Below are 12,669 nucleotides of genomic sequence, written 5' to 3' on the forward strand. Positions count from 1 at the left end.
GTGAATTAAAAAATAAAATGAGAAAAACTTGGAAGAGAAACTGGCAGATGTGTATTGGAAATCCACAAGAGGTAACGTCCAAATGACAATTAACTATGTGAAAGATGATATTGCTCACTAAATGAAAGGCAAAGCAACTAGAGCAAACTAGATGCTATTTTTCACCCACCTGGTTTGCAAAATTAAAAAAGAGCAAACTATGCAGGTGCTGGCAGGAATGTGGGAGGGGCTGACAATCCTGTGTTTGGGAACCTCAATGTGGCATTTGGAACACGGGTATGTCAGAGTGTATGTCAGAGTGTATGTAATGATGTTTGTTGCAGCCTTTAGGGAGAGGCTGAAAAAGAAGGAGTTTGAATGTCTGTGGACAGAGATGGTTGCATGAACTCTGGACCATCCACACCATGGAAGAGCATGAAATTATCAAAAAGGCTTAATAGAAGATAGTGAAAATGTGTTATTAAGTGAAACAAAATGTGATCACCATGTGTAATGTGCATATAATATGGATGCTACTGCTCCCCTCTGTATAAAAACAAACTGCTCACACCCCGCATTTCATGTGTGTATGTCCTTCCCTGCATTGCTATAGACAAAATGTGAAAAGATACTTACCAGGGAGTCAATATGGATTACTTGAAAGGCGTGTCTGTGGATAAGTTGGGGCATATTACTACATTATTCCATACAGATGTGTGTGTGTGTTTGTGTATGCGTGTGTATTTGCTTCCCTCATTACAGTGAGTACGTGCTATTTTTGTAATTTAAAATCTATTCATTAAACTGTAAAGACAACAAAATAAAGCTGGTAGCATTTACCTATTTCTGGACACTACTCCATATGGAAATAAGGATCGGTGAGAGCTGGCTTTGCTAATCCAAATTGGAAGTGGGTGTTTCCATTCATGGAACCAATGATTAACCTCTTGATATTTTAACTAAGTAAAATGGAGGTAATCTCTTAATTTGGAAGAAAGGTGAAGAAAGGTGATATGCTCTTTACCTTGGCTCTTTACCTATTTCTGCCTTAAGCTGTTTTTTTTTTTTAGGTCAGGTTTAAGGATGCCTGAAGATGCACTAAACCAAAAGAAAATAAATTTAAGAGCTCCCAAGATCTGTCGATTAATAACCTGAGGAACTTTAGAAGAGGGAGGAATTCACTACTCACAAATGTTAGTGCTTGATTTGCAGGGAGGGTTTTCAATTAGTTGAACACTACCATGATTTCAGATTCAGGCATTTTCTTGGATCAGATTTGTTATATATGAACTATCTCAAATTTTTCTCAAGTGTATAATTGTTTAACAGAGAAATAATCTGCTGTCAGTATATTTGATTTTGTTAATATTTAATACATTTACTCAAATTTACATTTATCCAAATTTACCATTACTTTGGATTATTTGGAAAAGATTAATGAACTCTCAGCCTGAAGCCTTTTTTGATATAAGCAACCACTTGATATATGCAAACAGTGCAGACAATAATATAGCTGGTGCCCTTCCCCTGACAGAAGGAGCCTCCAGACCCCTAGGAAGGAGTGGGCACTGAGCAGGTCCCCAGCCCTGACTCCACTTTCACCAAACATCTCTGTTGAGGGGCTACATTGTTTGCTACTCAAAGCAAAGCACAATGTTAATTAATTAATTGCAGTTATTTGAAAATCGATAAAATCATTTTATTTAATTAGTTTAATTAGTTGATTAAAGGTTAATATTTTTTAGACAAAATATTAATGTTAAGTTTTTTGGTCCAAGGTGATCTTGCCTAATTCTCCAGAGTTTTGATCAGACTTCATTTAAATCTGATACACTATGGATGGAAGTGGTTTATTAGGACACATAAGAGGATATTCTGGGACACAACTTGAACTGGGGTTTCACATGAGGGTAAAGTTTGGGGAAAAGGAGGAAATACTGGACTCAGTGGGAATGTGATGGGAAAAATCTATGGGATTCGGTTGTATTATATTGAGCTCTGGGTGAAAATCTTTCTCTTAATACTTTCATGTTCTGGATCATGTTATGAGGATGATTCACTTAGAGGGGGAAAAACCCATTATGCAAAAATGCATCTTAAAAAACAGTTAACTTCAGTAGGAATTATTTTCATTACAGACTAATTCAGCAGGGTTCCTTTAAAAACCATCTCTCCTACTGCATTTAAGGGTGTTATTTACAGATGATTAGCTATTCTGCTAGGCAGAGGGGCAATTTAAGTCAAAAACATCCAAGGCCAGCTAAAGATCCATGGAAAAAAGCACAAACTCGGGATTAATCCTGAAAGTCCGTAAACACATAGGATCCCACTGACAAAAGTGTAATTTACACACACCTGGCTTCTGGAGCACGACTGTTAGATAAAAATGAGAAACACATGCATTTTCAAGTTGAAACACTGGTGTAGCCTAAAAAAATTGCTGAGACGTAAGGGAGCCTCAGCTTTGGGGAAGAAGGCTGGATTCGTAGAGAAAAAGAGGCCATGCCATTCAGACTTCCAAGACAAGGCACGTGGCTCTCAGCCCTGGAGAAAGGAAAAGAATCTTAGGTGACCATATGTGGGTCCCTAGATTGTGTGTGTGTGTGTATGCATGTAAAAATGAACCTTTACTTTCTGGCTGAATTATTTATAGACAATACGGTGTGACTTCGTACTAGGATATACACCTTAATCTGGAAGAGAAAATATAAGTGAGTGTTCCAAAGAAGCCAGGTAACTGCAGACAGTCTAGTTCCAAAAGGCATTGCTGACCCTGAGAACTAGAGCAGAAAGGAAACCTTAGCGATGTGTCTTAGGGAGGGATGGGTCATCTTTACACTCAGCATCATTGTCTCAAGATGGAACCTATCTCACACCCCTGGGAACCCAAGTGGAGCCGGAGGGGTCTCAGGGTCGGCTGTCCTTACAAAATATCAGTTGAGCTTGTCAATCTGAATACTGTTGCTTAAGGAATTGACAAGCGAAGATCCTTATTGCAAGAAACTAGTTTTTGTTTTGCTTTGTTATGGGGTAGTAGGATTAGCTATTTATTCATTTTCCTTAAAACTATTATATACAAAGTGTATACAAGGACATTTATTTTCCTTAATAATTTTGAAAAACTGCTATCAACCTAAGTACCCAACAACACAGTGGGTGGATAGATTAAAATATAATATCATTAAACAATAGGTTATTATGAGGCCATTAACATATTTTCATAAAGTACATATGACATGATAATAAGTGAAAATAATAGGATGAAAACTGTGTAGGTAATATGATGGATTGTGCAATTTAAAAATGAAGGGTGTTGGACACACGACACAGTTTCTATAATTATTATAAATTTTAACTTTGAAACTCAAGAAGAGAAGTCTAATTATAAAGAGTGATATGATATTGCCCTTTTTGGTTTGTAATAATAAAATGGACCTTTTAAATCAGAGATGAGCACACTTTTTCTGTAAAGAGCCAGAATATCAGTATTTTAGGCTTTTGTGGGCCACCTACGTCTGTCACATATTATTTTTTGCTTTTGTTTTGTTTTTTAATCCTTTGAAAAATCTAAGAAGCCATTCTTAGCTCACCAGTGTTACAAAAACAGGCTGGGGGCTGGATTTGGCCTTTGGGCTGTGGTTTGCTGATCCCTGCTTTAGGTGATTTTATTTTCTCTGTATGCTTTACCTATTTTAACGTGGAGAATTTGTGACATATTTCCATGCCTGACATTTATGACACATTTTCCCCAAGTCACTTTAGAATAGCTATACCAATCCAAACTAGCCCTTTTTTGGAGTTAATTTGTTTTGTTCACTTCTATAAAGAAAAGTGAAATATACATACAGCATATAATCGTAGAGAGCCACGCTGTCCAAGATGGTAGCCATCAGCCCCAGGTGGCTAATTAGAGTAACATTAAGTAAAATTAAATGAAATTAAAAGTTCTGTGCCTCAGTCCCACGAGCATGTGTACTGAACTGTGCAGATATAAAACACTTCATTCTATACAGTTCTGTAGGACAACAATGTTAGAGAAAACCCCAAATAATACTCTGGGACTAACACTATGGTGAGTTTGGGTCACCCTCTCTCCTACGGAAAATAACATTTACGGAGAAGGAGGGACAGGTATTTACAATGGAAAGATGATGAGATTTAGAGTCAAATAGAGCCAGAAAAGCAGACAAAAGTTGATTAATCTCACCAAGTTCAAAAAACAAATCTACCATATCCTGGCTGTGTGATCCTGGGTGAATCATTCCACTTCTCATTGCCCTCCATTTCCTCAGCTGTAAAGCAAACATTATAATACCTACCTGGTGCAGATTTTGAGGATTAAACAAGGTTGAGCCTGTGAAAATGTGCAGTAGCTTTCTAGTTCTAGGAGACATATGCAAATAATTTACACTGGCCCAAATGGGACAACATTCATAAATTCAGAAAGAACCATTTCTCGCCAGTATGGTTAGATTTTGGCGTCTTGGGGACACGGAAAAATACCTTGCATTTAAGGAATGTCAAAGCTTCTGCTGAAGATTATATTTTGCTTGGGAGAAACAACTGGCTACTCCCATGGCCCGATGACTTCAGGGACCCTCGGGTTTCTCATAACCATAATGTTTTTGGCTTCCCTGTGACTGCTTCTAACCTTTGCCCCCGCAGCGAAGAGTTTGATTTGCCTCAGTCTTTGGGAATTGAGATGCTAGACCTTGGCGCACGGTGGAGATTCCCCTCTTGTCTCTCATCCTCTTAATTGCCCTGAGGCTGTTGCCTCTGCTCTCCACCTGCCCTTTCCTCTAGCTGATCTCAGAAGCAGCCCACCTTCCCTCTGGCCCCCGGACTCACTTTTGATCATCAACCCCAGTGAGGACCCATTTGGCAGTTATGGGGATTCTCCAGGGTGTAGACACACTGTATGAAATAGAGGGTAAGGGCTCGGCTGTGCCAGGGGACTTTGAGGCGGGGCAAACCAGCTGGAGAACCACGGTGGACTCAGCTAGAACTTGTAATTCTGCAACCTGCTCTGGGAATTGGGGTGGGGGTGGGGCATTCTCCACTCCAGAGGATCCATCCCAGGCAGAGAAATCCTTGATTTTTTCCATGCCAACACTGTGATCTCTGTTCCATATTTATTTTTGGTCTCCTCCCCCTAGCAATTCATGGCTGTATCGATTAAAGTGCTTTTTAAAATATTATCACCCCCCCAGTTAAATGGGGGAGAACCACATTTTTCTTTTATTCCTTCCTCCTTAGAGGAATCACAAAGGATAATACAGCCTTGTGAACAAGTCACTGGCCACGGGCTAGTAATATTTCCCACAATGAGAAAACTATGCCCAAGATCACCAACCAAGCACCTTTTGCTAGGGTAGGGTGTCACTTGGATGGCCTGCATATTTTATTTCAATTATTTTCGTATCGATTTGCAAAGCTGTGATAGAAGGAAGGCAATGAACTATATCCCTCCCCTCCCATCCCCCTGCCCCCAACCCAAAGCCCCACATCCCATCCTTTGGCCCCAATCCTGACAAAGATCTAACAACGAATGGCTGGGACAGCTGGGAAGTGAGGATTCAGACATGAGCAGAGGGGTTAGATGCTAAGGCAACAGGGAAAACCAGAGACATGCTTATGAGAGTCAGCTTCACCTCATAGAGAGCAACAAGGGAGGGTGGTGCGGAGGGAGTGGGAGAGAACTTACATGGCAGGGAAGGTGATTGGACTCAGACTTATGTCACAAAACAAAAAGAGCCACGAGAGCGGGCTTACTTGCGGAGGTATATACAAGTGAACTGGGGGCACTGTACATGGAAGATCCCTCCTGGTTTGCCTGGCACAACAGCACGGTGCCTACGGAAGAGAGAGAGAGAGATGGTATCTGGTTGGGGGACAGGCACACTACACCTGGGAGATCATGGCAATGCAAACGAGAAAGGCAGAGAAAAGAAAACACAGCCACACGCCCGAGCGCAGGATGGGGACACCCAGGGAAGCCCCCTGCCTTAGCCAAAGGGGATTGGTAGGAGCCCACCCGCCCAGCCCACCACGCACATGGCATTCTTTTTCACATGGGGTTTGGGTAGTGGGGTCTGGTTTCAGATCAGGAATGCAGGCAGCATGGCATAATCAAAAGGGAGCTTTAGAAATATCACAGAGAACTGGACAACAAGCTTGACTCAGATATTACTTAGCTGTGTGATCTTGATAAGTCACTGTACCTCTCTGTGCCTCGGGATTCCCATCTGGAAAATGGGGGTGAATATACCTATCACCAGGAAGGGTTATGAATCATATTACTGTAGAGGTGCCCAACACAGGGGCTGGCATGTAATAATCACAGAATAAATGGTAAGCGCATGCATCGATATGTTTAAAGAAAACTTTTCCTCTCTTCCATTTTAGTCTTTCTGAATCAGTTCTTCAGAGGAAGAACAGAAGTAAGGCAGGGAAAAAATAAAAGCAACTTGGCCATCCCTGGGACCCACCCTGGACCCATACTGGACTCGGGTGAGACCACTTTTGGCTTCTGCGTTTCCAGTTTCTTCCCTAAAGCTCTCTGCCTTCCGGCAGGAGAGGCTGCTTCCTAAGCCTGCGGACCATGGCTGCACTGCAGTGATGACGCTCCTCTCCCTGATTTAAAGCAAAGGGTCTCGGGCTTATCCTTGCAAAATGGCATTTTATAGCAGGGAAGAGTGGTGGAATCCTGAGATATCTCCTCAATCTATGACATCTTGTGAATAATACCCACTCCAGAGATGACCAGGTTAGGCAATCTTCAGGGTATCAGTTCTGTTCTCCTGCTGCCGCGAAGCTCAAACTCAAAGAGTTTGAGAAGAATGAGAGAGACCTTTGAGGACTTGTAAGCGTGTCACTGATGACGGAAATGGGCTCCTGTGGTTTCTGTTCCCTTCCCTGGCTGGGCAAGGTCAGCCACCTCCATTTGTTTCTGCTTTCTCCTGTCATCACAGCCGCTGTGAAGCAATCTCCTGGGAGAAATAGCCCTGACTTCCAGTCAACTCACCTATATCCTTGGAGACTTGCCCTTGGGAGGGGTTCTGCAATCCTTTGGTATCTTTCCCAATATCAACAAAAGGGAGTTAGAACCTCTAGAGTGAGAGGGAGGTTTGCCAAATAGAGAGGGGCTGCCATACAACAGCATTAAGAGACAGGAATCTTTTCTGAACTTCAAAACCAGATGCAGTTCCAAAGGGGGGTCTCCAGGACCACCATCCTTCAGGTATTGAGCCAAAATAGAGGAGTCACATGAGGAGGAATGAAAAGGTTTCCTCAAATTCTACCCCGTGTTCCCTGTGTTTCTCTAGATTCCGTACATTACGTCCAGGCAAAACAAAGACTCTGTTAAAATCCCTAAGGCACCTCACCCTTCCCACAACACGAGGTCAGCCAGTTCCATCCCGTGAGAAGTAGCCCATGGACAGAAGTTCTATCTGAAGGGATCCCCCCTAATCATTCTCACATTCAACCTCCTATGCCATGTTTATAGCTGGAGAAGAGCCCCCCTCTTTCTCCTCCTCCCACAAAAGCCTGGATAGAAGAGTGAAATTAACTAACCCTCTCTGATAGTCAATATACTGAGAGTCTGGATGGGCCTGAGTCACGATCAACCTTTGCTAAACTGATAGCTCTTTCTTCTTTCTACTTTATTTAAATATAATTTATTGCAACATGTAAGATGAGACTTCACATGTTCTAATTTCTATTCAGCAGGTTTTTCCAGTTCTGGCAGGAAACTGGCATAGTATAGGGATTAAGAGCAAACAAACTAAACACACATGGGGCCCAGGGTCCAAAATCAACCCACAGGAGGCAGGATACCTACGAGAAAAGACTTGTCCTAGCCTCTATTCTGCTTTATCAGGGAAGCTCCTGATTTTTCAGGGGCTGCCTGTAAGCTTGTGCTCAGTGCTAGAAATCTTAGAAGAAACTAATATTTCTATGGGATATACAGAAAGCTACCGGATCAGAATCTTCTGGGGAAAAGGGGACCCAGGCAGGCGGATCATGAGAAAGCTCCCTGGTTAAAAACCACTTTAAAAATGAGATCTGAAGTTTCTTGGGGTGCCTAGGTTTCCAAAGAAAAATATAATTGTAGCAAAAACATATCCAGAAAGGCATTTCAGTATCGTGCAGTTAAAAACCTTAGGGTCAATTTTCAATACTATGCTCTGTCATTTAGTGAACCCCACTGGGACACAACACAGATTCTCTCTAGAAAACTAAATACTGGAAGTGCATAGTGATGATTTCCTAATTTTCTTATGCTTTGGATTCTGAGAAAATAGACTGAAATAACTTTGGATGTCCTCTTTGTAGCAAAAAAAAAAAAAGTCTTTATGCAATGATTTTGACCTTTGTAAAATAAAATCCATACCGTCACAGGACTTGGTTTTTATTTTACCTGAAAACATCCTCCAATTTAATTTGCAAAGTACTTATTGTATGTTCTGTTAGTACTTTGTGACCTTTTCTTACAAGAAATCTTTGAGTTAAACAAAACCAAAGCGGCAGAGAAGAACACTGTAACCTCCATGTGTTTTTTGGGTGGGGGTCAGTGATGTGTGTTTGTTTAAAAAAGTCAGTCAATTAGATAATAGGGTACAAACAGCAGTAAGAGGAGTGTTTACAAGGTCATTCAAAGCACTTTGTGATAACCTATATGGGAAAAGAACCTAAAAACGAGTGGATATACGCATATGTATAACTGAATCACTTTGCTATACAGCAGAAAGTAATACAACATTGTAAATCAACTATACTCCAATAATTTTTTTTTAAAGAGGCACTTTGTGATATAGCATGGACTGAGCTTTCTAATGAGTCTCCCAAACTGAGTCTTTGATCTGCCCCCCAACATAGACATTCCAACAACCATGGACCGTCTATAACCATCACGACGTCCTGTATTTCTCAGACTTCCGTGCCTTTGCTTTATAAACCTCCTTAGAATTTAAGGATGGCAACTATGTTCAAATTATACCGCTATCCACCCATTCCTTAACCAGGAGAAACCATTCATCAATTTCAATAGTGTCCTTTCCCATTAGCTTGGAATCCTCAGGATCATTCTAAACACAGTTTCTAGGCAGTTACTATCATTAGATCAGTGTCGGTGGACGGCATGAAACCTCTATCCTATTCCTGCTCTTACTGTTAGGTTAAACCATATGAAATTGACCTTTCTTATGTCAAATAGGGTTGACATTGGCAATTATATGTGGTTCAATTGAAAAAAGAAGAAGTGGTTCTCCCCTACCCCCAACCCCTCTGCATTAAGTGTCACCTCCTCTCTACCCAGTCCCCAGGAGTTAATTAATTACTCCATCTTCTATGCTCCTATCACACTTAAAAAAAAATCTCCCTAGTAGATCCTTTGATATGCAGTATTACAACTTTTTATGTACATATCAGTCTTAGCTACCGAGAATCCCCCTGGATCAGAGCCAAATCATACTCATCCTTTTACCCCCAGCTCCTAGCAAAATACCTGGCCCTCAGAGGGATTAATGAATATGATTGAATTATTATGTTTTTAAAGACCTCTTCACTTCTCTTTTCTTTGCTAAAAATAGTGCTTTTCCCAATCAACCCTTCTGTCCCTTGTTTATAGCTGGGAATTTGCATGCCTACAGTTCACACTTGTTTCCTCCTCTTTTCTGGTTCTTTGAAGGTTGACTCATCCAGTTTAAGTGAAACCTGGGATCCATGTGACAGACCACGATCTTGGGACCATCAGAGCCTTTTCCAAAGCCTGTCACGCTCACTTGCGAATCAGAGCCATGATCGTCAGCATCCTAAATTCTGGCAAGATGTGGGTCCCAATGGCCGCTCTCAGGCTGGATTTGGCATCTCCAGCGGGGGGGAGGGTGAGCCAGGATCCATACCTCAGATGGGGCAACCCAACTCTTCCTCCTCACCTGGAGACCCCCCACTGTGTAGAGGACCATTCCTGGCCCCTGGAGGGGCAAGGAGAAGCCCAGCAGGGCTGTTTCCTACCACAGACAGGAAGGGGAGGCTATCTGCATTTTGTTTTACTCTGCTGCCAACCCTTATGTGAAGAACTTGGACTCAAACCAACTGGAACAAGGGTGCAGTTTCACCCCTCCAGGCCTTTGCACAGGGTGGTTCTTCTCCCAGGAAGCCCTTCCTCTCCCGCTGAGATAATTCCCCTCCCTTTCCACTGGGCTCTGGCTTCTCCTCCTCCTAGAGACCGGGTCTATTTGCCTCTACTTGGTCAGGTTCAGCTTCCCTCCTCTGCTTTTCTAGATTGTGTTGCAATGGTCTGTTTAACAAGTATCTTCCCCCATGGATGCACTGAACTCCAAGAGGTCAAGAATCATGTCTTACTCATCGTCCTGTCCCCATGGGTCCAGGGACCTAGGCTCAGAGGCAGGAAGCAACCGAGGAGAGAAACTACGGGAAGGGATTCTGGTAGGCAGCCCTGTCACACTTTCAAGAAACAAAATTAGAACGTTATAGGAAGAAAAGAAAGGCTGTTTTGCAACGGTTGCCCTTCCATTTTAATACCAAATAGGCAGAGCTACAAGCTAGTCCAGTGAAATGCCTAGGCCCTCCCTATAATTTCTGAATTAAAAAAAAAAAAGTCAAAGAAACATTCCAATTGCCTAGCAACTGGGAATGACTGATTCGCTTCATTAGCTCCAAGATGAAGATGGGCTGGGAGATTTAGAGAAGGATGCTCTTATCTCTGTTGAAATGCAAAAAACAAAGACCCAAAGAATAACAACAACAACAAGATTTTGTAAAACAGCTAAGAGCCAACGGGAATTCAGGAGCACCTGCTGTGTGAGGTCCCTGTGTGTCCCGTGGTCCCTGTGTCTCCACAGATATCTAAGAGGTGTTAGTCCAGGGTCACTTGAAAACAGAGATCATTGCTGGAGTCCCGCTTTCCAGACGTCACTTGTCCTATGATGGGATCCAGGGCGTGCCGCCCCAAAATATGCCTCAATGGCATATTGGTTAGTTTGAATTAAAGTTACTTAAGACTACTGAAAATTCTCTCTGCCTTCCTGAAAATAGGAAATAAATCTTTCATATGAAAGGTGACCTCCCAGCATCTGGAAGTAGAAAGACACCCTTATCATCAGAGCTTGGGAACTCTGGGCCGAGAAGCCTGCACCAACAAATCTTGTGACTTCGTTAGTTTACTACCCCAAGCTCAAACCAAACTCTGTTTAGACTTTTACTAATTCATCATCCAAAGCCTAAGCTTCTTTGTGCTGGCAATTCCTCACACATTTATTGTCTCTTTGTCTAAAAAGTATAAAAGCTGCCTGCTTTGGTCACTTCTTAGGTCCCATTTCTATGAGACCTCTGTGCACACATATTAAAATTTGTTTTTTTTTTTTCTTTTTCTCCTGTTCATCTGTCTTGTGACAATTTTATTATTAGACCAACCACAAGAACTCAAGAGGGTTGAAGGGGGAAACTCCCCCCCACCCCGGCCCCGATACCTAGTAACTCTACAAAGAGGGCTGAGGGGAAAAAGTCCCAGAGGGGTCTATTACAGAGCTGCCTTCCTGTCTCCAATGCTTGGCTCGGGAAAGATGGGGCTATGAGTTCATTCATTCAGCAGCCATCTATTGGGACCTACTGTGTGCCCACTGTGTGGATCTGGGCTACACCTGCTGAACCCCATATGCTTTTCGAAAAAAAAAGGTCAACTCTTTTAGTACTCATATGATCAAGAACAAATATATACACAAGAAAAAGAAAAAGAAATAATTCTGAATATCAACCTCAAGCCTTAGACAACATGGTTAGTTACTTTGCTTGCTGAGAAAAATAAAATTTAAAAGTAATTTTGGGCTTCCTTGGTGGCACAGTGGTTAAGAATCCACCTGCCAATGCAGGGGACACGGTTTCGAGCCCTGGTCCAGGAAGATCCCACATGCTACGGAGCAACTAAGCACGTGCTCCACAACTACTGAACCTGAGCTCTAGAGCCCACGAGCCACAACTACTGAGCCTGCAAACCACAACTACTGAGCCCGCGTGCCACAACTACTGAAGCCCGCGTGCCACAACTACTGAAGCCCGCGCGCCTACAGCCCATGCTCCGCAACGAAGACCAGCCCCCGCTCGCCACAACTAGAGAAAGCTGAGCACAGCAACAAAGAACCAAAGAGGCCAAAAGTAAATAAATAAAATAAATAAATTTATTTTTTAAAAAAAGTAATTTTGGAACAATTTTTATCAGATGCAACTATTATGACTTTGGCAAAATATTTATTCCCTCTTTCTATGATGTATTGAACTCATAACTGAAAATGTTCCAAAGTAATAGGAATCACTACTGGAAATAATATTTTGATTTCATATAAAAAATGAAACTTTTATTCAATATTTACCAAAGAGTACTTACACTGCATTGATCCCTCCCTATTAAGAAGGGTCAGATGGTATTAGGCCTTTTTTATAGATGGAAAAAAAGAAGGCACAGATCAACGATGTCATTTATGAAAAGCCTTATCATCACTCAGAGGCAAATTCCAGGTGAGAAACCAGCTATCTGTGTTCCTCGACCTTTGCTCACTTTCTCAATGACTCCTTCCTGCTTCTATGGTTGCTGAATGATTTTTAAAGCTTTTTATTTTTAATTAGAATAAAAGTAGGAAAATACTGGTTATGGTTGAAAAAACAAACTGT

The 12,669-nt window shown here is 41.9% G+C and overlaps 1 protein-coding gene across 2 annotated transcripts in view; it reads right to left on the reverse strand.

Annotated features, from left to right (window-relative positions):
* Positions 1-12,669, reverse strand: part of RBFOX1 (RNA binding fox-1 homolog 1) — a gene marked incomplete at its 3' end in the record, with an annotated part of 187,416 nt that overhangs the window by 74,065 nt on the left and 100,682 nt on the right. For both annotated transcript variants that reach the window (XM_081255267.1, XM_081255268.1), the window contains exon 8: positions 5,752-5,832. In XM_081255267.1, the coding sequence (XP_081111393.1) occupies positions 5,752-5,832 (81 nt within the window). The remainder of the gene's footprint in view (positions 1-5,751; positions 5,833-12,669) is intronic.

The sequence above is a fragment of the Mesoplodon bidens genome, assembly GCF_964165515.1.
Source record: "Mesoplodon bidens genome assembly, chromosome: 15".
Taxonomy (NCBI): domain Eukaryota; kingdom Metazoa; phylum Chordata; class Mammalia; order Artiodactyla; family Ziphiidae; genus Mesoplodon; species Mesoplodon bidens.